The sequence below is a fragment of the Bubalus kerabau genome, chromosome 3, assembly GCF_029407905.1.
Source record: "Bubalus kerabau isolate K-KA32 ecotype Philippines breed swamp buffalo chromosome 3, PCC_UOA_SB_1v2, whole genome shotgun sequence".
In the NCBI taxonomy this organism is placed as follows: Eukaryota; Metazoa; Chordata; class Mammalia; order Artiodactyla; family Bovidae; genus Bubalus; species Bubalus kerabau.
Window position 1 is genome coordinate 24,149,396 of NC_073626.1, and position 26,942 is coordinate 24,176,337.

General features: G+C 45.6%; 3 protein-coding genes across 8 annotated transcripts in view; 2 read left to right on the forward strand and 1 right to left on the reverse strand.

Annotated features, from left to right (window-relative positions):
* Positions 1-3,638, reverse strand: part of LOC129645688 (BOLA class I histocompatibility antigen, alpha chain BL3-7-like) — a 38,320-nt gene extending 34,682 nt beyond the window's left edge. For 2 of the 3 annotated variants that reach the window (XM_055571006.1, XM_055571004.1), the window contains exon 1: positions 3,305-3,638. In XM_055571006.1, coding sequence (XP_055426981.1) covers positions 3,305-3,413 — 109 coding nt within the window. In that variant the 5' untranslated portion in view covers positions 3,414-3,638. Of the gene's footprint in view, positions 1-3,111 lie in introns of all 3 variants that reach the window. The other variant, XM_055571007.1, reaches the window with a different exon arrangement.
* Positions 3,639-3,866: 228 nt separating this feature from the next.
* TRIM39 (tripartite motif containing 39) lies at positions 3,867-19,471 on the forward strand. 3 transcript variants are annotated; one of them, XM_055571001.1, is made up of 7 exons: positions 3,867-4,005; positions 6,141-6,600; positions 8,502-8,597; positions 14,520-14,750; positions 15,935-15,957; positions 16,530-16,645; positions 17,460-19,471. In XM_055571001.1, the coding sequence occupies exons 2-7, from the start codon at positions 6,148-6,150 to the stop codon at positions 18,005-18,007; spliced, it is 1,467 nt and encodes a 488-aa protein (XP_055426976.1). In that variant the 5' UTR covers positions 3,867-4,005; positions 6,141-6,147; the 3' UTR covers positions 18,008-19,471. The 3 variants fall into 3 exon arrangements, with proteins under 3 accessions (XP_055426976.1, XP_055426977.1, XP_055426978.1); XM_055571002.1 differs by having other exon boundaries at positions 4,000-4,113; XM_055571003.1 differs by lacking the exon at positions 3,867-4,005 and adding an exon at positions 4,197-4,566.
* A 1,439-nt stretch (positions 19,472-20,910) lies between these two features.
* RPP21 (ribonuclease P/MRP subunit p21) lies at positions 20,911-23,039 on the forward strand. Of its 2 annotated transcripts, none has more exons than XM_055571009.1 (5): positions 20,911-21,068; positions 21,139-21,239; positions 21,335-21,417; positions 22,632-22,757; positions 22,900-23,039. In XM_055571009.1, the coding sequence occupies exons 1-5, from the start codon at positions 21,012-21,014 to the stop codon at positions 22,995-22,997; spliced, it is 465 nt and encodes a 154-aa protein (XP_055426984.1). In that variant the 5' UTR covers positions 20,911-21,011; the 3' UTR covers positions 22,998-23,039. The 2 variants fall into 2 exon arrangements, with proteins under 2 accessions (XP_055426984.1, XP_055426985.1); XM_055571010.1 differs by having other exon boundaries at positions 20,921-21,068; positions 21,163-21,239.
* The last annotated feature ends 3,903 nt before the right edge of the window (positions 23,040-26,942 follow it).

Sequence of the window (26,942 nt, forward strand, 5' to 3'; positions counted from 1 at the left end):
TTGCTTTGCAGAGTTGTGTTGGTTTCTGCCAAATATCAACATGAATCAGTCATAAGTATACATTATATGCCCTCTCTCTTGAACCTTCCTCCCACCTTAATCCTCATCCCACCGGGGCTCTGCTTTTTGTTTTATTTGTTTTTTTCAATTTGCATTTTATTTTGGACTTTAGGGCTTTCCAAGTGGCTCAGCGGTAAAGAATGTGCCTGCCAAGCAGAAGACATGGGTTCATTCGTTCCCTGGGTTGGAACGATACCCTGGAGAAGGAAATGGCAATTCACTCCGGCATTCTTGCCTTGATAATATCATGGACAGAGGAGCCTGGCGAGCTACAGTCCATGGGGTTGCAAAACAGTTGGACACGATTTAGCAACTACACAATCAACAATACACAGTGTTGTCTTAGTTTCAGATGTAGAGCAAAGTGATTCAATTATGCATACACATGTATCTATTCTTTTCCCAATTATTTTCCCATTTAAGTTTTTTTTTTGTTTTTTTTTTTTCAAACTTTACAATATTGTATTAGTTTTGCCAAATATCACACTATGGCCTTTAATAAGACTTGGGGGATATTCCCTGCCAGGCCAGAGGTTAAGACTTAGCGCCTTCACTGCTAAGGCCCGGGTTTGATTTCCAGTTGAGGAACTAAGATCCTGCAAGCCGCGTGGCCAAAAAATTAACACCCGGAAAGGCCCTAAATGTCTTATTTAAACAAATGGCTGAATCAATCATATGGCTACACAAAGAAGTAATAATGTAGACTTGAAAAAGAACAAAGTAACTCCAATGTTACTGAACTGGAAAGATAAAAGCCAATGTAACCTATAAAAAAAGACTGTAATTTAAATTTTTTATAACTAAAAAAAAAAAAAAGGTGGGGAAAAATTAGATGCTTTGCCTTTTTCTGAGTTAGAATTTCAGAAGTATGGACAGCTGAACTCTCCCTCCTCAACCTACCATATCGTATATCCGACCTCCACCAGTTTCCTACCTGCAGTGCTGCTGCTGCTGCTGCTAAGTCGCTTCAGTTGTGTCCAACTCTGTGCGACCCCACAGACGGCAGCCCACCAGGCTCCCCTGTCCCTGGGATTCTCCAGGCAAGAACACTGGAGTGGGTTGCCATTTCCTTCTCCAACCTGCAGTGCTAATACCCGCTTTTCCTCTATATGACTCAGCAGTTCCACAAGATTCTCTATATAAAAGATATTGCAGATATATCGTTCCCTGATATAAAAACAATATTAAAGTGTATATTTAAAATTTTTGAATTATCCTTCACATTACTATTATTTTTGCATAAATTATAATAATATAGTAATATTTACTATATAGTAATTATTTTTACATAATAGTAATAATATTTTACTATTATTATTCCAGCATATTCCTGTGCTGGAAATCCTTTGGTCTAAATCAACACCACAACTCGATGTTATTCCACCTCTCCTGAACTACAATCCCTTTTTTAGACAAGGAATACCTTTTCTTGTTTAAAGAATGTACTTGTATCTTATTAGTATATTCATAATTCTCACATGATCAAGTTTCACAGGTCATAACAAATACAAATTTGTGTTAAGATCTCAAATTTCCTTTATTATTTTGTGTGTTATCATATAGACAGATGAAAATAAGAGATCATAGCACTGGGATCACCCTCTTTCTCAATTATTCTCTCTTGAAAAATACCGAGTACTTCTTTATTGTTCTATGTAAGGCGTCAGCAAACTATGGTCTTCCACCTGTGTTTGTACAGCCCACAAGCTAAGAAATGTGTTTATATTTTTAAATGATTGGGGGTAAAATAAAAAAGAGAATAAAATTTCAAAACAAGTGACGAATTTATATGAAATTCAAACTTCAGTAATGCTCACCATTTAGTATAATCTGATGCAATTTTCATACCACAAAGACAGTATGGGCAATAAAGCCAAAAATATCTACCCCTGGCCTATGACATACTATAATGCCCTTCTAAACTGTATTTTTATAATATAATAAACTTCTAAACTATAATTTTATAGTTTCACCTATTCTTCCCCCCTTTTCTTCCGTATTTGGCATGAAAGTTAAGTAGCTCAGTCATGCCCGACTCTGCAACCCGTGGATTGTAGCCTACCAGGCTCCTCCCTCCATGGGATTCTCCAGGCAAGAATACTGGAGTGGGTTGCCATTTCCTTCTCCAGGGAATCTTCCCAATCCAGGGATCGAACCTGGGTCTCCCGCATTGCAGGCAGACGCTTTAACCTCTGAGCCCCCAGGGAAGCCCTATTGGGCATGAAGTCCCCTTAAAAATCTATTACTAGAGGCCAACACATTCTTCATACTCCTAGGCAATGTTCTTGCTCCTGATAATTTCCTTAGTACCACATCTGTTTTTACAAACAGAAAGCCAGAGTAAAGTGCTAGCCAACACCTTAAAAGTTACAAATCATAAACCAGAACCAAACCTCACCACTCTCCCCATAAAGCAAGGCTAAAGAGGCTGACCACCTAGTTAGTGGCTTTCACTACATTGGAATTGAGGCAGTCCGTAAAATAGAAAACGTACTGCTTCTAAAATTCCTAACAATCAAATAACAATGGGGGTGGAGAAGAGTTAATGTAATTTTATCGAATTTAATCTTCAACCACCGGCTACTGAAAAAAGAAAAGTGAACAAAAAGCAAAGAACAGTGAAGAAAAAAAGCAGATCAACTGTACTTAGCATGTCTGACTCTAAATCTTTATACCTCCCATATTAGATATTTTCTGCAAGTAAATAGTTCCTGGCTCCCAGGATGCTCTGAGGTTAAACACTGCACAGTGTTTGTAAACAGCATCACAACTTACACAGGAACAAGCTGGGCCATATGGCCATTTCCCCTCGAAGGGGACACCAAAATTTGCTTATTTCTTTCAGTCAGCAGTCTGTATGCCAAATATTGGGGGAAGAGGGGAAGTGGGCTGCCTTTTCTACCAGCCGTGTCTGCGCTTAGAGCACTAACTCCTACCCAGCCGCATCACCCATTTACCCAGCACCCACCCTCCGCAGCTCCATCAACTCCGCACCTCCTCCCAGTCTCATCACACCTCCATCAGCAGACTCTTCCAGCCTCATCAACTCACCCTCGTCCTCCAAAGTCACAGACCCGTGAAGCTTCCAGCAACAGGAGAGGAAAGTAAGGAGGTAATAACGCAGGAGTCTGGAGTCTCCATACAAGCACTATCTACTCTTGAGGAGAAACTCAAGTCATAGCTCCCAAACTGGAAAAAGACAGGATTCTCTCGCATTCAGAACCCGAGTTCAAGGCGCGCTCACCGCAGTCGGGCCCCGAGCAAGGAGCCGAGGATGCAAAGGTGAGCAGCAGAGTCGCAGTACTAGCTCTTTTGAGGCTCCCACTCCAACGGAGACAGCAGGTAATTTCCATAAAGCCCGCCTAGAAGGGACAAGGTAAGGAATATCCGAAGCCCACGACAGGACTGAGCTAATCCTTGAATGTTAAAAGCCTAAAACTCAACTAGTCGGAAATGACGTGCCAGCTGAGACCAGCAGGACCGCCACATTATTGGCCGCCGACTCGGCGAGCCACCTTCTCCCGCGACTGGCCAGGAGAGAGGAGAAGTGTAGCTCAAAATCCGCAACCCGCCCCTGCTCCGCCCTCGACGGCTCCCAGCGCCACCTGGGACCAACCGAGCCAGGCCAGAGTCCGGGCGCGGACCCTGGGCGGGATAGTACCGCTTGCCCCGGCGCCCGTAGGCGCCCTGAGGGCAATGGGCTTCAGCGCTCCACCACGCGCATGCGCTGCCGTCTTTCTCCAGCGGATTCCTCGGGTCACCTGGACGACCGCATTCCAGCCACCTGCCCCTCCGGGTCTCCTCTTGCCCCTGACTCCTCCAGCTGGTTCTCACCTCCAGCCCCCCGCCTTCTTGTTCGGCAGGCACCGCTAGGCCCTCCCGCTGTCGCCCGCCGACACGCCAGCTTCCACTGACACGAGCCTCTCGGCGCGGCTTCCGCTTCCGGCGAGTATTGTGTGTCGCGCTGCGGGGCGGGGGCGGGGGGAGGAGGAAGGAGGGAGGCAGCGCTCCGGCGGCTCCGCGCCCCGCACTCCCGGACCCGAAGCCGGGAAGGTAGGTGCTGTCCCGCCGCCGCGCCGGGACCCTGGGGCCTGCCCCTGCCCGCCGGCTCCGCACGCCGCGTCCTAGCGCCCCGCGACTGCGTCACCGGCCCCCCGCACGTAACCACAGCTGCCTCCGCCCGTTTCAGGCCCGGGCGGACGTTTTGCCGCCCCGGCGACGTCAGCGCGTCCGGCGTTGCTTGGCTACCCCGCCGTTACCCCGTCCCGCTGCCGCTCGCCTCCCCGGGTGAAACTGACGCCGTCACCGCGGGTCTCGGCTGCGTCATAGCGGCGGGCATCCCATCTTCACGTCACACCTTCTCACCTGGACACGCATCCCTCCCTCCCTGCCAACAACGACGTTTCCTCTCCCCCCTCTCCAGCCCCCCTGCGCCAGATCAGGCGGGAGAAGATGGAGACGGGGGTGGGACCGAGTTGTGGACCACGCTCAGGAAAGGGGCGCAAGGTGGGACCCCCCGACAGTGGTAGAAACACAATGAGGACCTCTCTGAAGTTTGCCCTTCTACTGAGACACGAGAAATAGGGGGGAAATGACCCAAGGCCTCACTAATGCTGTAGCTCCAAGCCCTCTCCCCATACTTCCCTAACCTTTTCCCCATCTCTCTCTAACGCTACTTTTTCGCCAGTCTAGATCCATCCTGGTCCCTAACTCAGCATACAATTCAACTCATCTCGGGTGAGGCGACCACCTAATTTCTAGATTAGGAAAAGGGAAGGGGTACTGGTCGAAGTTGGATTCCTGTAGGTAGAGAAAAATCATCTAACTGAACTTCTCTCGTGGTTGAGGGAGAAATTCAGGTCCAAATATGTTATCAGTTCCTACTCCAAATTAAACACTTTTCACGTTTGCCATCAGTATATACAGAAATAATCATTGTTAACCCAACTCACTACATGGCCACTTCTCTCCTAACACATAGATAGACCTATTAAATTTTCTTTTGTTGGGTTCCTTAGAAAGAGAGGTTAAGGGGTAGAGAAATGAAATATTTCATGGATAATAGTGGTTATGTTTTAAGGATGGAACAGAGGACCAACCTTCTGCTTTATACATCTCTCAGGGCATTTCCAATTCTTTTGAGGCTTCATTAGAGTTTTTGATTGCCACTTTACTTTTCCCTCTTAATTCCCGACCACCCCAGAACCTATTAGTTGGAAGTACAGTATATCCAAGGAATTAGTTATCCACAACTATTTCAAAAGACTCCAGTCAGCACTGAATACTTAGAATAAATTTGTCAACTCTTCTTTTCAAGAAATTATTGCCCTGGGCTCAGTAATAAACTCTTTGGTATAGCTGCTGTAAATTTATCACTTTAAAGCAGCTCCAAACAACCAAATACACACAAATAGGAAACAGTTGTGTGAATCGTTTCATTCCATGATAAGTGCACACTTCCTCTAGGCCTGGTAAAGGGAAGCATAATGTCACACTTTTCTGAAAAGAAGAGGTTGTAACCCTTGCCTAACTCATTCCAATATCTACCATTTGAAAGACTGAGGGAACAGTGGCAGAGAATCAAGCTTAGGCTTCAGTGGGCTATTGCAATAGAACTCTTCTGTAGCATTCAACTTAAAAATATACTTGATTTAAGCAATCTTAATGCTTTGACTCTTATGGCACTTTTCACTTTCCCATACTCTTTTTTCATCTATTAGAAAAAGATGTCAAACTAAGAATACATTTTTCTGAAACTGTTACAATACTAGTGGAATGAACCTGGATCAGGATGAATACTCTGGGCTAGACTTCTGCTTCTAACAAGAGAAGGCAGTGGTGAAAGACAAGACTGAGGGTTGTGTGTCAGTTTGCTCATAGCTGGGAGTCACAATTTTTGGAAATGGAAAAACCAAAGAGATTGACTGGTGGAACAGAAGATGTAAAAATACCAAGACAGTGCTAAATCTGGAGTTAGGATTTAACATGGGGTAAATGTCAGGCCAGGGATGCAAAAAAATTAACCCTCCCAACTAACTTTTTTTTTTTTTTTTTTTCTGTTCTCTCTTCTTAACCTCAAGTTAAATAATGGCAGAGACAAGTCTCTTAGAGGCCGGGGCCTCTGCAGCCTCAACAGCTGCAGCTCTGGAGAACCTACAGGTGGAGGCAAGTTGCTCTGTGTGCCTGGAGTATCTCAAGGAGCCTGTCATCATTGAGTGTGGGCACAACTTCTGCAAAGCTTGCATCACTCGCTGGTGGGAGGACCTAGAGAGGGACTTCCCTTGTCCTGTATGTCGAAAGACGTCCCGCTACCGCAGTCTCCGGCCTAATCGACAGCTGGGCAGTATGGTGGAAATTGCTAAGCAGCTGCAGGCCGTCAAGCGGAAGATCCGAGATGAGAGCCTCTGCCCCCAGCACCATGAGGCCCTCAGCCTCTTCTGCTATGAGGACCAGGAGGCTGTGTGTTTGATATGTGCAATTTCCCACACCCACCGGGCCCATACCGTCGTGCCACTGGACGATGCCACACAGGAGTATAAGGTAGGGAACCAGACACTTGATTTCAATGCAGGGCAAGAGGGAGGGGCCCAGAGAATGGGAGACTCCCTGGGTAGAGAGTCATAAGTTCCTGAGGGCAAGACAGTCTCTGGTCCTCACTCTGTAGTCCCCTTGGAGCAATGTACTGGGCGGGTGGGGGCGGGGGGTGGTGGGGGGAGGTGGGGGTGGGGAGGTGGGCAGAGCGCATAGTCCCGTCTGATTGGTTGTCCTCAGGCATGAAGAAGAGCAGTAAGAAGTACCCCCCAAATTTCTCTCTTGACTTTTGTAACACATTTGAGTATGTGTGGTCTTAGAATGTATCCTATTTTTCATAAATGAATGAAACCACACAGAGAATCTCAGACTTAAGAAGAACTAAAAAATGGTCTGGTTCCTTCATTCTGTCCCCCTGCTCAGCACACCGCTTATTTACCCACTGGTATTGGGAACAGGTAACATCATTTTAGAATGATCCCAACCAAGCTAAGCTAAACCAGCCTGTTTTCATCTTCCCCAGCTAATGGGTAACATGACATCTGGTTTAACTTACTGCTGAGACACAGGGTAAATGTTTGAGTAATAGGAACTAGAGATTTTACTGTCTTAGCACTTTATCAGATAGTTTGCCTAATTATGTTAATGAAGTCTTACAAACAAGACTTTATGGTAGTTCACAGAATAATCAAGATTTTATTTTATTTGCAAGTGGTTAGAGTTGTATAGGAAAACAAATTTAAAAGGATATCAGGGACTTCCTTGGCAGTCCAGTTGTTAAGACTCCATGCTTCCAGTGCTGTAGGAATTCAATCCTTGGTCAGGGAACTAAGATCCTGCATGCCATGCGGCCAAAAACAGAAGAAGAAGGATATCAGGGTACATAAGGTCACTGTCGGTACAGGCAGTTCCTTCAGTTAGAAAATGAATAGGGCAGGGAAGAACGGAGAGTTGGTGACAGCTGGGCACAGTGAGATTCAATGAAAGTTTTGCAAAAGCAGGGAAGGCTTGGCGACAGGCTGGTGGCAGGAGGAGGGACCTATAGGAAGTTGACACTTCATGAGCAAGGAACGGAGTTGGATTAAGAGGTGGTCAGATGAAAGAGGAGAGTGAAAAAGTTGGCCTAAAGCTCAACATTCAGAAAACTGAATGGCATCTGGTCCCATAACTTCATGGCAAATAGATGGGGAAACAGTGGAAACAGTGTCAGACTTTATTTTCTGGGGGCTCCAAAATCACTGCAGGTGGTGACTGCAGCCATGAAGTTAAAAGACGCCTACTCCTTGGAAGGAAAGTTATGACCAACCCAGATAGCGTATTCAAAAGCAGAGACATTACTTTGCCAACAAAGGTCCATCTAGTTAAAGCTATGGTTTTTCCAGTGGTCATGTAGGGATGTGAGAGTTGGACTGTAAAGAAGGCTGAGCGCCGAAGAATTGATGCTTTTGAACTGTGGTGTTGGAGAAGACTCTTGAGAATCCCTTGGACTGCAGGGAGATCCAACCAGTCCATTCTAAAGGAGATCACTCCTGGGTGTTCATTGGAAGGACTGATGCTAAAGCTGAAACTCCAGTACTTTGGCCACCTCTTGAGAAGAGTTGACTCATTGGAAAAGACCCTGATGCTGGGAGGGATTGGGGGCAAGGGGAGAAAGGGATGACAGAGGATGAGATGGCTGGATGGCATCACTGACTCGATGGACATGAGTTTGAGTAAACTCTGGGAGTTGGTGATGGACAGGGAGGCTTGGCGTGCTGCAATTCATGGGGTCACAGAGTCGGACACAACTAAGAGACTGAACTGAAATGAGATGAATAGGAAGCAAGTAGTTTAAAACAAATGGGTTAGGCTCTGAACATAGGCTGTACCAGCCAACCACAAATATTGTTCTCCTACTTCACACCTCTCAGGAAAAACTGCAGAAGTGCCTGGAGCCCCTGGAGCAGAAGCTGCAGGAGATCAGCCGCTGTAAGTCTGCTGAGGAGAAGAAGCCTGGCGAACTCAAGGTAAAGGCAGGCAGTCCCATTTGGCCTGCCCTACAGGCAGTTAACTGAACATTGTTAGTCACTCAGTCATGTCCAGCTGTTTGTGACCCTGTGGACTGTAGCCCACCAGGTTCCTTCTCTTCATAGAATTCTCCAGGCAGAAATACTGGAGTGGGTTGCCGTTCCCTTCTCGAGGGGATCCTCCCGACCCAGGGATCAAACCCAGGTCTCCTGCATTGCAGGCAGATTCTTTACCATCTTAGCCACCAGGGAATCCCTGAACATTAGCCACACATTATTTAACTGAACATTATTTAACTAAACATTAATGATGCATTATTTAATCCACCATTTTTGGTTTATTAAAAAATGCTCTTCTCTCAAAAATAATATTGTATTAAGCTTGATTGTCATTAAACATTGTACTTAAATTACTTGCCATGGATTAAAAATTGAGGAGAAGGATGTAAGGGGTGAAGGATTTGGCGAGTTGAGGGAGTTCATGGCCTCTGGTCTCCTTTTCTTTGTAGAGCAGGAAGGAGGCTCTCTGCTGGAGAATGTGGAAGGTGCACTGGGGAGGAAGGATGAAGAAGCTGCCTGAGAGCTCCCAGAACCCCCCAGCCACATTAGGACCACATTCTCTTAATTCACATAAGCTTGAGTATGCTAGGTAGTATGGTTTCCTAGAATGTTCTTCCCCTTCCCATCTTCTACCTATAGGACCCTGTCCATCCTAAAATGAAAACCATTTACTGTGTAGCCTTTCCTGACCCTTCAGAAATTCGCTTTCTTAATTGTCATACAATTTCACATCTTTTCTATAGTATTATCATATTTGTAGCCTGATATTTTGGTATCTTTTCATACTGTTTTCATACAGTACGAAAAGGCAAAATGATAGGATACTGAAAGAGAAACTCCCCAGGTCAGTAGGTGCCCAATATGCTACTGGAGATCAGTGGAGAAATAACTCCAGAAAGAATGAAGGGATGGAGCCAAAGCAAAAAGAATACCCAGCTGTGGATGTGACTGGTGATAGAAGCAAGGTCCGATGCTGTAAAGAGCAATATTGCATAGGAACCTGGAATTCAGGTCCATGAATCAAGGCAAATTGGAAGTGGTCAAACAAGAGATGGCAAGAGTGAATGTCTACATTCTAGGAATCAGCGAAGTGAAATAGACTGGAATGGGTGAATTTAATTCAGATGACCATTATATCTACTACTGTGGGCAGGAATCCCTCAGAAGAAATGGAGTGGCCATCATGGTCAACAAAAGAGTCCAAAATGCAGTACTTGGATGCAATCTCAAAAATGACAGAATGATCTCTGTTCGTTTCCAAGGCAAACCATTCAATATCACAGTAATCCAAGTCTATGCCCCAACCAGTAACGCTGAAGAAGCTGAAGTTGAACAGTTCTATGAAGATCTACAAGGCCTTTTAGAACTAACACCCAAAAAAGATGTCCTTTTCATTATAGGTGACTGGAATGCAAAAGTAGGAAGTCAAGAAACACCTGGAGTAACAGGCAAATTTGGCCTTGGAGTACGGAATGAAGCAGGGCAAAGACTAATAGAGTTTTGCCAACAAAATGCACTGGTCATAACAAACACCCTCTTCCAACAACACAAGAGAAGACTCTATACATGGACATCACCAGATGGTCAGCACCGAAATCAGATTGATTATATTCTTTGTAGCCAAAGATGGAGAAGCTCTATACAGTCGGCAAAAACAAGACCAGGAGCTGACTGTGGCTCAGACCATGAACTCCTTATTGCCAAATTCAGACTGAAATTGAAGAAAGTAGGGAAAACCACTAGACCATTCAGGTATGACCTAAATCAAATCCCTTATGATTATACAGTGGAAGTGAGAAATAGATTTAAGGGCCTAGATCTGATAGATAGAGTGCCTGATGAACTATGCAGTGAGGTTCGTGACACTGTACAGGAGACAGGGATCAAGACCATCCCCATGGAAAAGAAATGCAAAAAAGCAAAATGGCTGTCTGGGGAGGCCTTACAAATAGCTGTGAAAAGAAGAGAAGTGAAAAGCAAAGGAGATAAAGGAAAGATATAAACATCTGAATGCAGAGTTCCAAAGAATAGCAAGAAGAGATAAGAAAGCCTTCTTCACCGATCAATGCAAAGAAATAGAAGAAAACAACAGAATGGGAAAGACTAGAGATCTCTTCAAGAAAATCAGAGATACCAAAGGAACATTTCATGCAAAGATGGGCTCGATAAAGGACAGAAATGGTATGGACCTAACAGAAGCAGAAGATATTAAGAAGAGGTGGCAAGAATACACAGAAGAACTGTACAAAAAAGATCTTCACGACCCAGATAATCACGATGGTGTGATCACTGACCTAGAGCCAGACATCCTGGAATGTGAAGTCAAGTGGGCCTTAGAAAGCATCACTACGAACAAAGCTAGTGGAGGTGATGGAATTCCAGTTGAGCTATTCCAAATCCTGAAAGATGATGCTGTGAAAGTGCTGCACTCAAGATGCCAGCAAATTTGGAAAACTCAGCAGTGGCCAGAGGACTGGAAAATGTCAGTTTTCATTCCAATCCCAAAGAAAGGCAATGTCAAAAAATGCTCAAACTACTGCACAATTGCACTCATCTCACACGCTAGTAAAGTAATGCTCAAAATTCTCCAAGCCAGGCTTCAGCAATATGTGAACCGTGAACTTCCTGATGTTCAAGCTGGTTTTAGAAAAGGCAGAGGAACCAGAGATCAAATTGCCAACATCCGCTGGATCATGGAAAAAGCAAGAGAGTTCCAGAAAAGCATCTATTTCTGCTTTCTTGACTATGCCAAAGCCTTTGACTGTGTGGATCACAATAAACTGTGGAAAATTCTGAAAGAGATGAGAATACCAGACCACCTGATCTGCCTCTTGAGAAATTTGTATGCAGGTCAGGAAGCAACACTTAGAACTGGACATGGACCAACAGACTGGTTCCAAATAGGAAAAGGAGTTCGTCAAGGCTATATATTGTCACCCTGTTTACTTAACTTCTATGCAGAGTACATCATGAGAAACGCTGGACTGGAAGAAACACAAGCTGGAATCAGGATTGCCAGGAGAAATATCAATAACCTCATATATGCAGATGACACCACCCTTATGGCACAAAGTGAAGAGGAACTAAAAAGCCTCTTGATGAAAGTGAAAGTGGAGAGTGAAAAAGTTGGCTTAAAGCTCAACATTCAGAAAACGAAGATCATGGCATCTGGTCCCATCACTTCATGGGAAATAGATGGGGAAACAGTGGAAACAGTGTCAGACTTTATTTTTGGGGGCTCCAAAATCACTGCACATGGTGACTGCAGCCATGAAATTAAAATCGCTTACTCCTTGGAAGGAAAGTTATGACCAACCTAGATAGCATATTCAAAAGCAGAGACGTTACTTTGCCAACAAAGGTTCGTCTAGTCAAGGCTATGGTTTTTCCTGTGGTCATGTATAGATGTGAGAGTTGGACTGTAAAGAAGGCTGAGCGCCGAAGAATTGATGCTTTTGAACTGTGGTGTTGGAGAAGACTCTTGAGAGTCCCTTGGACTGCAAGGAGATCCAACCAGTCCATTCTGAAGGAGATCAGCCCTGGGATTTCTTTGGAAGGAATGATGCTAAAGCTGAAGCTCCAGTACTTTGGCCACCTCATGCAAAGAGTTGACTCATTGGAAAAGACTCTGATGCTGGGAGGGATTGGGGGCAAGAGGAGAAGGGGACGACAGAGGATGAGATGGCTGGATGGCATCACTGACTCGATGGACGTGAGTCTGGGTGAACTCTGGGAGTTGGTGATGGACAGGGAGGCCTGGCGTGCTGTGATTCATGGGGTCGCAAAGAGTCGGACACAACTAAGCGACTGATCTGATCTGATGTGATCTGATTTTGGTATCTGCCTTATTTCTTCTATTGGACAGTGAAACATGTATGAATTTTAACAGTAAAAATAACTAGTATTTATTGATTCCTTGGCATTAATTCGTTAGATGTTCATGACATTCCAAACTTCAAGTATTGTATTAGTTCTTATGCTTGGTTCTGCCCAGTTTTAAGTTCTAAGAGGTCAGGCTAGACTAGGCCCCAGTGGAACATAGAGAAGGTACAAGAAAAGGAGAAGGGAGTCCAGCAAAGCATAGTAGGCAAGAGTGACCTTAGATACCCTATAAGGTAAGTCTTGTTATCCCCAGTTTACACAGAAGGAAACAGAACTTGGATCAGTATCTAGTCCAAGATCATACAGCCATTATGTGGCAAAACCAGAGATACTAATTCTGCAGGAATCAATAAATATTTATTTAGCTTAATGGCACCCCACTCCAGTACTCTTGCCTGGAAAATCCCATGGATGGAGGAGCCTGGTAGGCTGCAATCCATGGGGTCGCTATGAGTCGGATACGACTGAGCGACTTCGCTTTGACTTTTCACTTTCATGCATTGGAGAAGGAAATGGCAACCCACTCCAGTGTTCTTGCTTGGAGAATCCCAGGGACGGGGGAGCCTGGTGGCTGCCGTCTATGGGGTCACACAGAGTCGGACACGACTGAAGTGACTTAGCAGCAGCAGTAGCATAGGCCACACCCTGTCTTTGACACCGGGCCATTGATGACCAAAAACACGGTCCTTGCCCTCCTTGAGCGTAATGTCAGGTAGAGAAAATAGAAACAACAGACACAAAAAGCACAGCTGCACATTCCCAAGAATATGGCAGAGAAACTCAATGTCATTAAAGCCTTCCAGAAGGAATAAAAGATTTAGGGATTACCAAAATCTAAACACAGGTTTGACATTAGTGAAAACACTAGTGTGTGTTTGTTTTTTAACAATGACAACATTTCAACAGGAAGCAAGTATTATTACCTTAGTCCTTTATGCATTTTAAAAACAAACATTTGAAATTTTTAAAAGTTGAACTAATTTTGATTGCAAAGGTAAACTTTAAAAAGTTATTGTCTTGAAACACTTAAAATCTGTGAAAATGAAGCTTATTCCTAATCATTAGCTTTTCTCTTCCTATTGATCACATTCTTAAGGGTAAAGGATGGAGAAGGAAATAAAAGGTTTAAAAACCTGCTAAATGCTTGAATAGAACTGTGGTGTGGGGGTTTTTTTTATGTAAATTATCATTTCAGTCTCAGAAACTGTCACCAATCACCAGCTTTGCTTCAGTGACCTTTTGAATTCTCTTTCTTCCCTCTCCCTCATCCCCACCTCCAGACCCAATGCCCCTTTTATTTTTTCACATCTATAACCCATTCCTGGGGTGTAAACTGTCAGTCTCTGAAGTGACTTGAAACTTTAGCAGGCTCAGCCCTGAAATCTAAATTTATATTTTATAACAGTCCATTACTAAAATCTTACTGATTCTGATACTTTTCCAGTTTTTCCATCTATGGTTTTTATCAAGTAGATGTCTTGCAGTGTACAAATTATGACAATCTCTAACTTTCCAGTATTTGTGCTTTCCTTATCTTGACAATTTGCGTTAGCTAGAACTTAGAGTAGGAGGTAGCAGAGGCATCTCTGCTATTAGTACTTGTCATATTATTGCAGCGGTATTACTGCGGTATCTCTGTAATAGTACTTGTCATATTATTGAGTTCTTATATCTTGAATTTTTTTACTACAACATAGAAGTATAGCTTTTTTAGAAGTTAATTTAGTAAATAAAATAATTTTTGCAGCATTGGTTTATTTTTTTATCTCAATGATCTTCATCCCAAGTTATCAGTAAGGGTGCTAATGGGGATGGAGCCGTTCTTTACAGAAGGAAATATCAATGGAGAGAAACATGAGTGTCCTTTTAAACTCTTTCCAATGACACTTGAAGTCTGTGAATTCATACACATGATGGGTGAGGAAGGTATCCTATGCCCCACTGACCCTGTTAAACATAACACCCACCCTCTGTTCTCAGAGACTGGTGGAAAGTCGCCGACAGCAGATCCTAAAGGAATTTGAAGAGCTTCACCGACGGCTGGATGAAGAGCAGCAGGTGTTACTTTCACGGCTGGAGGAGGAGGAACAGGACATTCTACAGCGCCTCCGAGAAAATGCTGCTCACCTTGGAGACAAGCGCCGGGACCTCGCCCACTTGGCTGCTGAGGTGGAGGGCAAGTGCTTACAGTCGGGCTTCGAGATGCTTAAGGTTCGACCTTTGCCCCTGCATAGCCACTCAGGCCGAGCACAGTCTAGCTTTGCACAGGTCATTCTGTCAGCCTGCAATGCTCACTCCTCCACTCTGCCTCTCTAAATCCAGTTCCTTCTTCCAGACATGCTCAAAGGATCTTTCTCTACAGAAAGCCTTCTCTGATTTCTCACATCCCCTTTTGATCACTTCTGTGTTCTTATGTCTTGTCAACAATTACGTGCTTAATTTGTACCAAAGAAAAAACTCACTTTTTTGAGAGGAGGGCAGTCTAGTCTAAATTAGTGAAAAATCTATGCATTAAAAATTGTGTAAAATGCAGTAACTGTTACTTTTAAGTCCTGGAACTTGATTTACCTAGTGCTCAAAGAGAATAGAAACATAGTGTGATGACACTTGAAATAATGTATAGTAACATGCTGCTTTTGATATGTAAATAGTGCCTCTAAAATGTTTGAAATAGTCTGTTTTCTTAAGCAAATGAATGGTGTTAGCAAGATTCCAGGAAACATATTTCTTATCTTAGAGATCACATTACCAGCATTTGAATCATTGAGGCTTCACTGTATATTTATCTGCATGTTATATATTGCTTGGTATTTATTCTCATGTCCTTTCATGTATGTGTGTTCTGCCTTCCACATTAAACTGGGAAATCCTTGGCGGGGCAGAGATTTGTCTTCTTTGTCTTCTGGACCCCAAGTATTCACAAATCAGGATTGGCACGCACTTATTAATATTTATTAACCAATACTAGACAAGGGATACCAAACCACAATGGGAGAGAGTGATTCATTCCTATGCCAGCAGTCTAGAACTATCTCTACTGATTCTCGAGGAGGCAGGTGTGTGGTTGGTACTTGGGGGACAGAGCAAAGAGCAGACACAATCCTATCCCTGGCATTGAGCTCCTGGTGTTCTTGAGGAACAAAGACAAACACACAGGAAACTATTTGGAAGTGACATCAATTACCAAGTTTCATGATGACTGAGAGCTGAAGATGGGGGTTAGGTTGGGAAAGATGTACTCAGATCCCTCTGGAGTTAGTCCCCTTTGCACTGTGACCCTTAGTTTGTCCTGTGCCTGTTTAATAGTTCTAGAACTTTGGGGAGGAGGGGAACCTTTTGCCTGTAGGGCCCTTGACTACCAGGACCAATATTGCTTTCTTTTCTCCTTCCTCTAGGATGTCAAAAGTACCCTGGAAAAGTAAGTGATTCTTGTATCTCTTCGAGTGAGTTAGGTCTTGGCTTAAAGAGTAGGGGTGCAGTAAGGAGCTGGGGGAGTAAGAATGAGAAAGTCATGCAGTGTCTGGGTAGAAAAAGGGACAAGGGTTTTTGCATCCATGAAGCCAATTACAGAGCAAATGATTGGGAGTACTAGTCTGTTCCCCTTTACCGTTTGAGCGTCAGGACTTCTTGGTAGGGTAGATACCAACATAATGTAATAGAACCAGATTCTGCCTGGGCCTGTGGGTAGAATCATGTCCAAACAAGATGGAAGGAGGAATGGGTTGGGGAGTAGGGGTGGTATCTCTTTGCATGAAATATAACAATACCTCCAGAAAGTTCTAAAACTCATTCTTAAGGATTTGTCCAAGGGACCATCTCTCTTTCCATAGATAGGCAAAAGAAAGCAGTGAGTACTTATCTTGAGAGAGGAGAAAGTACGAGGATGAATAATTTTAGTTTCTCCCTAAAGATGACAGCATCTGAATAGTGACTAAGCTGGAGCTTCCCCTGACCCTGCCCTTTCTTCCCCTATCTCCCCATCCCTCCTAGATGTGAGAAGGTGAAGACCATGGAGGTGACTTCAGTATCCATAGAGCTGGAAAAGAACTTCAGCAATTTCCCCCGACAGTACTTTGCACTAAGGAAAATCCTTAAACAGCTAATTGGTGAGTTGTTCCCAAAAGGAAACTAGCAAAGGGAATCAACAGAGAGAAGGAAGTCTTTAGGTCCTACTTTATCTGGACTTCAGTTATCCCTGCTGTCGCTTTTCATGCCTGTATCCACATCCACTCCTTTACCTGGCTTCTAATCTCACTCTGAGTTGCAGAACTCAAAGTGAGAAGCCTCAGGTGTCATCTGCTCTTGGTCCCACATTTTGTAAATAGGGACCCAGAGAGGTTAAATAATTTGCCAAAAACTGGTCTCCTCTTAGTCCCACACTTTTCTAAATAGGGACCCAGAGAGGTTAAATAATTTGCCGAAAACTGGTCTCCTCTTGAGAATGAAAGGGAGTCTCATTAATACTTACTCAGAAAACAGGCATAAGCCAGACTGTTACAGGAAAATAGACACATGGTCACCGTATTGCCAGACTGTAATGCTCTCTTGCTCTGTATCCTTCTTAACATTTTTCATTGTTTCTGGCCCTTGGTCTGTGCCTTGTACTTCTCCACCCAGTGAGATGCATGATGATATCAGAGGAATAGAGGGAGGACCAGGCAGGAGCCTCAAGCACCAGCCCTTGCAGAGTCAAGAGATCATTACCTGTTTATTTTAGGGCCAGGGTGAGAAGCCGTTGTTCCCTTCCCTCCCTACCTCTCCCCTCCCTTAGGTGACACTGAGGATTGAGAAGGTTAACCAAACCACGGGGTTCTAGGGGCTTTCAGGGGACAGGCTCTAAAGGCAGGCTGAAAGAGTGAGGCGGGGGCGTTTAGCTATTCCCATCCTCATCTAGCTCCCCACTGTGGCTTCTTCCGCCAGCGGATGTGACCCTGGACCCTGAAACTGCTCATCCTAATCTAGTCCTGTCGGAAGATCGTAAGAGCGTCAAGTTCGTGGAGACAAGACTCCGGGATCTCCCTGATACACCACGGCGTTTCACCTTCTACCCTTGCGTCCTGGCTACTGAGGGTTTCACCTCGGGTCGACACTACTGGGAGGTGGAGGTGGGCGACAAGACCCACTGGGCAGTGGGCGTGTGCCGCGACTCCGTGAGCCGAAAGGGTGAACTGACCCCGCTTCCTGAGACTGGCTACTGGCGGGTGCGGCTATGGAACGGGGACAAGTACGCAGCCACCACCACGCCTTTTACCCCTTTGCACATCAAGGTGAAACCCAAGCGGGTGGGCATATTCCTAGACTATGAGGCCGGCACACTGTCTTTTTACAACGTCACAGACCGCTCTCATATCTACACCTTCACTGATACTTTTACTGAAAAACTTTGGCCCCTCTTCTATCCAGGCATCCGGGCCGGTCGGAAGAATGCTGCACCACTCACCATCAGGCCCCCAACAGATTGGGAGTGACAGGTCGGGGCATGGGAATCATCAGGGTGAGGCAGGGTCAAGAGCTACAGGCCTTCCTTCCTGTGACCTGCTGGAATGTCTTCGTGTCTGCCTGGTTCTGGTTCTGAACCATGTGGGAGAACACCTTGGTTTCCCGAATGGTTTATGTGGAGGAGTAGGTAGGACTGGACTAGGTTGAGAGCACTGCAGTGTCTCCCTCCTGACAGGGTGGAGAGCTAGTCCTCAGGGGGTGGTCTCCCCTGAAGTCCATCGGGTTTGCTATTGCACAAGGACCGGTTGGGAAGGAAGGAGAGACTTTTCCAGAAACAACAAGTCTGTGGAAGGGTCTGACTCGCTCAAACCAGAGAAGGAAACAGAAACCCCTGTACAGCCTTTCAGGGGGTTCTTTGACCCAGAATAGACTTGTTTTGTTTTTTTTTTTAGGAAAATCACAGGGGTCTTTGTACCTCTAATTGAAATAAAGGTGAATGACAGTTGTTCTCACGGGTCTAGAAGTTGAGGAGTTATTTTCAGGGCAGAGATTGGGCATCAAGAAGTTTAGAACGAAGGTCAGGAAAGAGAGCTAAAGGAACCGATTCCTAGAGACTAATGAAAGAGAGAAGGGTTTCTTTGGTTCCATTATGAGTAGGATTGGCCAGAGGTAGGAATGTGAGGAGGAGGGAGTAGGAAGAAAGAGAACCCAGGTCCCTGCCTCCATCTTCAGCAGGCCTGGCTTATCGCCTGCCTTCTTGTAGTTGTTTGTCTCCAAGAGCTGTTACCTTGCTCATCTGGAGGGGCAAGATGCAAGAGATCATGCAAGACATGTCTACCCTCTCACTGCTTCCCCAAGGGAACTTGGAAAGGAGAGAGTCAGGTATTAGAGGAAAGAGAAAAGCATTCCTATCCAAAGCCCTGGCCTTAAAGAATGGCTCCAAGTAGCTGCTCCCAAGTTGTCAGCCTTGTTACCTGGCTAAGGTATCCAAGCCTGACAGGGAGAAAGAAACTGGTGTCTTCCTTACCCTGGGGACAGGGTAGAAGAGGGTAGTATGTTTAGGGGAGAGCCAGACAGGCAACTTCCTTTGGCCTGTGTGCATCTGGCCTGAAACTAGTGTTCATAAGAGCCGGTTTTTTGTTTGTTTGTTGCCATCCTTCACGTTTTGCCATTTCTCCTATCAGAGAATGTAAATCATTTTAATGTTAGGACAAAATAAACAATTTATAGGGTACATATGTTACAGAAAAGGTAACGCAATGCATGCCAAACCAAACTAAAATGACTGGATTATCTGCTACTGGCTAATCAGGGGTTCACAGAAGACTGGGACAAGAAACTGAAGTTTATTGAGGGCATTTCAGCTCCTCCTACCACCTCAACAGGACTTCATCCAGACTCTCCTCTTACCTTTGTGCCTTGACTGTGGTTCTTTGTGGCAAGATGCTTTGGTTGGTAAAACATAATATGGAACAAAGGATCCACTGAAGTAATCTTTGTGTCCTGTGGTAATTTGACAATAACCTCTGTTGATGTGTTAGAAACTTGAATGTTAAAAATGCATGTTCCTTGGAATTCCCTGGCAGTCCAGTGTCAGCACTCCACATTTTCACTGTTGGGGGCCTGGGTTTGATTCCTGGTGGGGGAACTTTAGATCCCACAAGCCTTGTAGTGTGGCCTCAAAAAAAAAAAAAAAAAAAATATTCCTGGTGCCTGCCCTCAGTGATTGATTGAGGTCTGGAGTGGGCCTGGGCATATCTGCTTTTTAAACATATACCTTATTTGAGTCTGGAGGCCCTTGTGAAAGTAATGAGAGGAAATTTCAGCCTTTTCTTTCAAACTGGAGTCCTGATTGGGGCAAGGTGTGGGGGGCGGTAGTTGAGAGAGGAGAGAATTCTCATCCTCTGCTGACATTGCTACTCTCTCCCCATCTCAGGGTTTATGCATATTCTGCCCCTCTACTTCTAACCTCAGGAAGGAGTGGTATTAATTATGAAGCAGAAGCAGGAGGTCAAACAGCAAAGGAGAGGCAGAGATCGAAGGGAGGGATGTGAAGTACTACAGGGGATGTTTCTTCAGGGGGAGGGGATGCTGTTGAAAGGTTTCTGTGCTCAGTTCCTAAGACTAGGGGTTAGTGAGGATCCCCTACTGTGGCCAGCACTGCATCTGGTAAGTGGAAAAGATTGGAAGGAAGCTGTGCTTTCTAAGGGCCAGGAGCCCTCTTCCCTCCCTCCACTATCCTCATGATCCTTTCCAGCGTCACTCCCACTGGAACCAGTGCCTTTTTTTTTTTTTTTTTTTTAAAAAGGGAGACCTGCTGCTTCTGTCTGTAGGTCTTCCAGGCATCTGCCTTTGTCTTCAGGAGCATAGGGCAGAAAGTCTAGCTGGGTATAAACTGCACCTAACCATCTCCCATCGGAGAAGGCAATACCACCCCACTCCAGTATTCTTGCCTGGAAAATCCCATGGACGGAGGAGCCTGGTAGGCTGCAGTTCATGGGGTCACGAAGAGTTGGACACGACTGAACGACTTCACTTTCACTTTTCACTTTCATGCTTTGGAGAAGGAAATGGCAATCCACTCCAGCGTTCTTGCCTGGAGAATCCCAGGGATGGGGGAGCCTGGTGGGCTGCCGTCTATGGGGTCACACAAAGTCGGACACGACTGAAGCGACTTAGCAGCAGCAACCATCTCCCAACCTATCTGCCTAAAGAAGAGTCTTCTGTCCTGACGATGTTTAGGGGTTTAAGACTTCTGCTCAACTAACTTCTCCAGTCTCTGCCTAATATAATTATTGGCTTGAGATAGACTAGGAGGAGGCCCCTGGGCTCTGCAGAGGCGGGGTGGATTTGCAAATAGTTGGGTCTGGGAGGCCACAGGGTGGCGCCAGAGAAAGGAAGGCTAGAAAGAAAGGAGCGCACATGGCTCCGGGAACTACAATTCCCAGGAGGTCTTGCGCGGACGCTGGGGGCGTGGCTAGCCTGGGGGCGGGGCCTGTGGACGGTCGCGTGTGGAGAGCTCGCGCGGCGCGGATGGCGGGGCCGGTGAAGGACCGCGAGGCCTTCCAGAGGCTCAACTTCTTGTACCAGGTGAGTCCACAGCGCACGCACGGCGGGGAGCCCAATGCGGAGAGCCCCCAGTGACGGCTCACTCCCCCAGGCCGCCCACTGCGTCCTCGCTCAGGATCCAGAGAACCAGGCGCTCTCGAGATTTTACTGCCACACGGAGAGGACCATAGCGAAGCGGCTTGTATTACGGCGGTAAGAGGGGTTATGGAGCCCGGCAGCGAGCGGGACGGGGGAAGGACTAGAGAGGGAGAGCGGGCGTCCAGACCACCACCTGCCTCCGCCCCCAGGGACCCCTCGGTGAAGCGAACTCTCTGCCGTGGCTGCTCTTCCCTCCTCATCCCGGGTCTGACCTGCACCCAGCGCCAGAGACGTGAGTACTCCCTCTTGCTGAGGTGGGATGTATGAGGAACACTTGTGGGCTGGGGAGGGGACGGGTAAGTGATCCCTTTCTCGAGGCAGACGCGTGCCAGGTGTGGGATTTGAGTCGGTGGCTTTCTCTGAGTTGTTAACTCTGCTTGGACAGACAGATCTGGGCAGTAGAAAAATGATGTTGCCCTGAGAGGCAACCTCGCCCGGCCATGATAATAGATGTTATTTGACATCATGGAGGATGATTCCCATCTTCATTCGTTCACTCAAGAATTATTTTTCTGAGATGTGTCAAGGATTTCTCTAGAATCAACATTCTCATTGAAATATGGTCTCATGGGATGGACTAAGACAGGAACAATTAGAATAGCCTAGAAAAATGCTTCGGAGAAGGCGATGGCACCCCACTCCAGTACTCTTGACTGGAAAATCCCGTGGACGGAGGAGCCCAGTAGGCTGCAGTCCATGGGGTCGCTCAGAGTCAGACAGGACTGAGCGACTTCACTTTCACTTTTCACCTTCATGCATTGGAGAAGGAAATGGCAACCCACTCCAGTATTCTTGCCTGGAGAATCCCAGGGACAGGGGAGCCTGGTGGGCTGCCGTCTATGGGGTCGCACAGAGTCGGACACGACTGAAGCGACTTAGCAGTAGCAGAAAAATGCTTCAGTTAGGGGAGTAGAATACTAAGTTATTTAAACCAGTGATGGTGAGGTTCATTATAAGGGCAGGGGAGTAGGAGATGGAAGTCTTTGCCATTTGTGAGGCCTCAGGAAAGAAAATGGCAACCCACTCCAGTGTTCTTGCCTGGAGAATCCCAGGGACGGGGGAGCCTGGTAGGCTGCTGTCCATGGGGTCACAGAGAGTCAGACACAACTGAAGTGACTTAGCAGTAGCAGCAGGAAAGAAAGCCTGTGGTGCTGTCAAGGAACTGAGAGTTCAGGAGGCAGGCTTTGAGGTGGGCAAGGGCAAGACCTGAGGTGGGAGAGGGAAACAGGGCAGATCTTGAAGAGTCTTGTTAAGGAGTTTGGACTTCGTCTTAAAGGGTGCCAGGAAAATGATAGACTTTGTTCAGGGACCTGACGCCATCAAATTTGCGTTCAAGATGGGGAGGGAGGAGAATCCCTACTAGAAAACAATGGAGGCAACACTGGGTTCAGGAGACCTTTTCTTCTCCTAAACCTGGGCACTGTCTTTCTCCCACATGCATTCCAGGCTGCAAGGGTCAGCGCTGGACTGTACAGACCTGCCTGACATGCCAGCGCAGCCAGCGGTTCCTCAATGACCCGAGGCATGTGCTCTGGGGAGACCGGCCCGAGGCCCAGCTGGGGAACCAGGCAGGTGAGAGGTGGTTGAGAAAATGGGGGTTAACCCAGGGAGTAGAGACAATGGGTAACGGAGAGCTGCAGAGGACAAATGGGTGAGTTTTGGGTTGGTGTGAAAAGTGCCAGTCTTCAAAAACTAACTCTACTCATCTACTTAGATCCCAAACTACCACAGCCCTTGCCAAACACAGCCCACCCCATTCCAGCCCAGCTTCCTGAGGAGAAAGTGCAGCCTCAGAGCTCCAGTCACCAATGATGGACTCACCCTGTCTTCCAAATAAATTTTAATTCTGCTTAATTTTGTGTAATTCCGTTCTGTGAATGTTTCAGCTCTTTCCTGTTTCTGTTGCATTTCTCTGTCACCAGTTAACCACTTCTTTGTCCTTTTTGTCTTTTGTTGTTGTCATCCTCTTAGTCCCACCATTCAGGAAGATCCCAGTTACCACTTGGCCCTGAGAAGTAGCTCTCGTTTCCAGGACCCTGCCTCCCAAGTGCCCCTCCACCCTTGCCTCCTTGGTGCAATACCATGGTTGGAACTCAGGCTCCAGGGATGTTTGCAAGGCCCTGAGCTTAAGATAGTCCATTTTCAGGTAGCTTTGACTGTTGACTAAAGGGCTGGACAGACAAACTGCTGATGCCACTGATGCTGTTTTTTGTTTTATTTTGTTTAATATCTATTTATTTGGCAGCACTTGAACTCTCTAGCTGTGGCATGCAAAGCTCAGTAGTTGCACCCAGGCGTGGTTTCTTCGTGGCATGTGGGATCTTAGTTCCCTGACCAGGGATACAACCTGCATCCCCTGCATTGCTAGTCAGATTGTTAACCACTGGACTACCAGAGAAGTCCCTGATGCTGTTTTTATTTTATTCTTTTTTAAATGTTATTATTGGAGTATAACTACTTTACAGTGTTGTGTTCGTTTCTGCTGTACAACAAAATGAATCCGCTATGTGTATACATGTATCCCCTCCCTCGGGAACCTCCCTCCCACCCCCTTATCCCATCCCTGTAGGTTATCATAGAGTACCAAGCTGAGCTTCCTGTGCTATACAGCAGCTTCCTCCTAGCTAGCTGTTTTACACATGGTAGTGTATATATGTCAGTGATGCTGTTTTTAACAGAAGAAAAGAAGTTAGGGTGGGGTTGGCGGAGGGAGGGTTCAGATTCTGAAGGCCACTTTGTGTTGGGTCTTTTCCCAATCTCTATTTTCTTCTATAAAATTCTAACAAGAGACACTGTTCAACCTGAACTAATTAAAGTCAAAAGTACTAACAGAAGGACATTGGCAGATATTATACAATAAGTTCTGTAGGTAAACCTTCAAGGTTTTGTTGAGAATCAGTAAACAACAAAAATTGTTTTATTTGATATCCCTGGACAGTTTACTTGAGGACAGAATATCAGACTGACTTCTTTGCTGGGTGCCAGCTACTCAGCTTACTCCGCTAAGCCGCTAAGTCACTTCAGTCATGTCCGACTCTGTGCGACCCCATAGACGGCAGCCCACCAGGCTCCCCTGTCCCTGGGATTCTCCAGGCAAGAATACTGGAGTGGGTTGCCATTTCCTTCTCCATTGCATGAAAGTGAAAAGTGAAAGTGAAGTCGCTCAGTCGTGTGCGACTCCTAGCGACCCCATGGACTTCAGCCTACCAGGCTCCTCCGTCCATGGGATTTTCTAGGCAAAAGTACTAGAGTGGGGTGCCATTGCCTTCTCCGTCATCATCTCCTAGAACCCAGCAAATCTCAGCGACATAGAGAATCAAACTCAATTCTCCATATAACTAAATAACTAATGCCACAGAAATCTCATTTTTCAGAACATCATAATGTCCCCTAGATGAGAGTAAATCACATGGCCAAGTCCAGGTTCAGTGTGGAAGGGGCTACGCTGGGGTGTGAATACTGGGAGGTTCACTGATTCCCTAACGACCACCAGTATAGCAATCTGCCACATCCTCATTTTGCCTTTGTGCCAAACTCATTCTCTCCACTGATTCCCTCACATGTGGATACATTATTTGCTTGGAAAATACTAATCTCGGTGCAAGTAACTATTCTGAGTTATTCTTTAACATTTATTTCTGGAGATAGTGCCCAAGGAGTAAACTGTAGCAGCCAACAGAAATGTGTAGCCTGAAGGTACACTCTCTGCAGGCCTGGACCCTTTGTGGCCTCAGCTCACCTTCCTTGGCTCCCTCCTTGTCATTTCTGAGCTGGTTGGTTCTGGCACACTAAATCTGACTCTTGGCCAAGTGATTTCAAGTGTGATTTATGAGGACACATGACTGAACATGTCCACAGTGAGATAGCAGTGGGGTCCCTCTCACTAGAGATCATAGCCTCGTCCTCCTTCTAAAACTCTGTCCTTTTTCATGTTTACTTATTATGACACAATAGTCAATATGTGCAAAAGTGGGTTTCCTGTAACAAAGAGGAAATCAAAGCCCTAGTATGCAGTAGTCAGCTTTCTTTAATGTGCTTTCTTTAATGTTTCTAAGCAATTTAGTAGTCCAAAATCTGTGCTCTTTTAGGACTTGTTAGATAAAATTAGAGGAGAGGAAACTTATATCATCACAATTGGTTCAAGAAAACAAGGTCTGAGAATTCCTTGGCAATCCAGTGGTTAGGACTCAGCGCTTCCACTGCAGGGGGCACGGGTTTGATCCCTGGTCAGAAACTAAGATCCCAAAAGCTATGCAGCACAGCTAAAAAATAAATAAGTAAACAAGGTCTTCCAAAAGCCATAGAAACTGAGACTTAATTATTCCTGAACCTTAGATATGCTTAGCACTTTTTAAAACTGGTAAAAAAAGAGTATAATTATTGTCAGGGGACAGAGAGGAGTTGAGAGACTGTTCTGAATTTAGAAGGGAATGCAAAAATTACTTAGATTCTCAACAAAGGGAATAGTAAATAATTTTAGCTTTATGTGACAAAGTTGCTTTACCTATCAGATGAGATAATATATGTGGTGACACCTTGAAAACTGAGTATTAAGGGGACTGCAGTAGAGTTTAATTAGTAATCAAAATTATACTATGATTGTAATAACAAGCAGCAAAGTATGTTAGAAAAGACAGGTCCTGGACATCAGTGAATCTGAGTTATTGTCCCCACAGTACACATTTGTACATGAGGCAGTTTGACTGTGTTCTTTTCCTAAAGCTTCTTCCAACACTGAAGACCAACAAATGAAGTTATCCAGTTTTCCCACTAGGTATCAAAAAGCCAGGATTTCCTGCATTTATTTAATAACTACTTTGTGAGGGCCTACTCTATGCCAGGCCATTTGGTTAGGAATTAGGATATACGTCAATGAACAAGAGTCGGAAGTAAGACAAGAAAAAAAAAAGCAACGTATGACAATAAATTATGTATTCTAAAGGGATACGTGCAACAGAAAAGGCCAAGAGAGCAAAGAAGCTATGGAATACAGGTTCCAGGTTCAGTTAGAGCAGCCCAGGCAGGCAGCACTGAGAAGGTGTCCAGCAGACTCTGAGGGTGCCTCTTCCATACCCTCTCAGACAACCTCAGACGAGGTTACCTCCGGCAGATCCTTCCCACCTATGACAGCAGCTCTGTCTCAGGCCGAGACTATTATCTGGAAACAAGCCATGCAGGGTAGGCCCAAACTGCCAGGGAGTAATATTCCAGGGAGCAACTCCAAACAGTGAGGGATGAGTATCGGTGGGTAAATGTTCTACATAGTCTCAGGGCCTCCAGCAGAGTGGAGCCCTGGTGGCACTATTATCTAGACATGCCCTCTATACACTTTCCTCCCTCTCTCCTTGTTTTACTCCCCACTCCCTCACCATAGTTTCTGGGATCATCTTCCAGGTAAACTACCTGCACCCAGGTCTTCGTCACTGAGTTTGCTTTGAAGGAATCACAACTAAGAGTGCCATTTGAAAAACAAGATTTGGGACTTCCCAAGTGGTCCGGTGATTAAGACTCCATGCTTCCACTGCCCAGGGCCAGAGTTCCATCTCTGGTTGGGGAACAAAGATCCCACATGCCATCAGCTGCGGCTAAAAGAAAAGAAAAAGACTTGAGGGAGGTGAAGGACCTAGTTGTTGGTTCAAAACCTCCAGGGCTTCCTCAGTAAACCCTGAAAGCAGCCCCCATTCACAGAGGGCAGGGAGAGATGAAAGAAAGGTAGACCACTCCAGGTTGGTAGGTGACAGGTTTAAAATAAGCAAG

What these genes read in the sequence shown, in the direction of transcription:
- TRIM39 (XM_055571001.1), top strand. Translation starts at nt 6,148, where the DNA reads ATGGCAGAGACAAGTCTCTTAGAGGCCGGGGCCTCTGCAGCCTCAACA. An exon ending in CGGGCTTCGAGATGCTTAAG is followed by an intron (nt 14,751 to 15,934) that starts GTTCGACCTTTG and finishes TCCTTCCTCTAG; the next exon opens with GATGTCAAAAGTACCCTGGA. An exon ending in GTCAAAAGTACCCTGGAAAA is followed by an intron (nt 15,958 to 16,529) that starts GTAAGTGATTCT and finishes CATCCCTCCTAG; the next exon opens with ATGTGAGAAGGTGAAGACCA.
- RPP21 (XM_055571009.1), top strand. Translation starts at nt 21,012, where the DNA reads ATGGCGGGGCCGGTGAAGGACCGCGAGGCCTTCCAGAGGCTCAACTTC. An exon ending in CTGCACCCAGCGCCAGAGAC is followed by an intron (nt 21,418 to 22,631) that starts GTGAGTACTCCC and finishes CATGCATTCCAG; the next exon opens with GCTGCAAGGGTCAGCGCTGG. An exon ending in CCAGCTGGGGAACCAGGCAG is followed by an intron (nt 22,758 to 22,899) that starts GTGAGAGGTGGT and finishes TCATCTACTTAG; the next exon opens with ATCCCAAACTACCACAGCCC.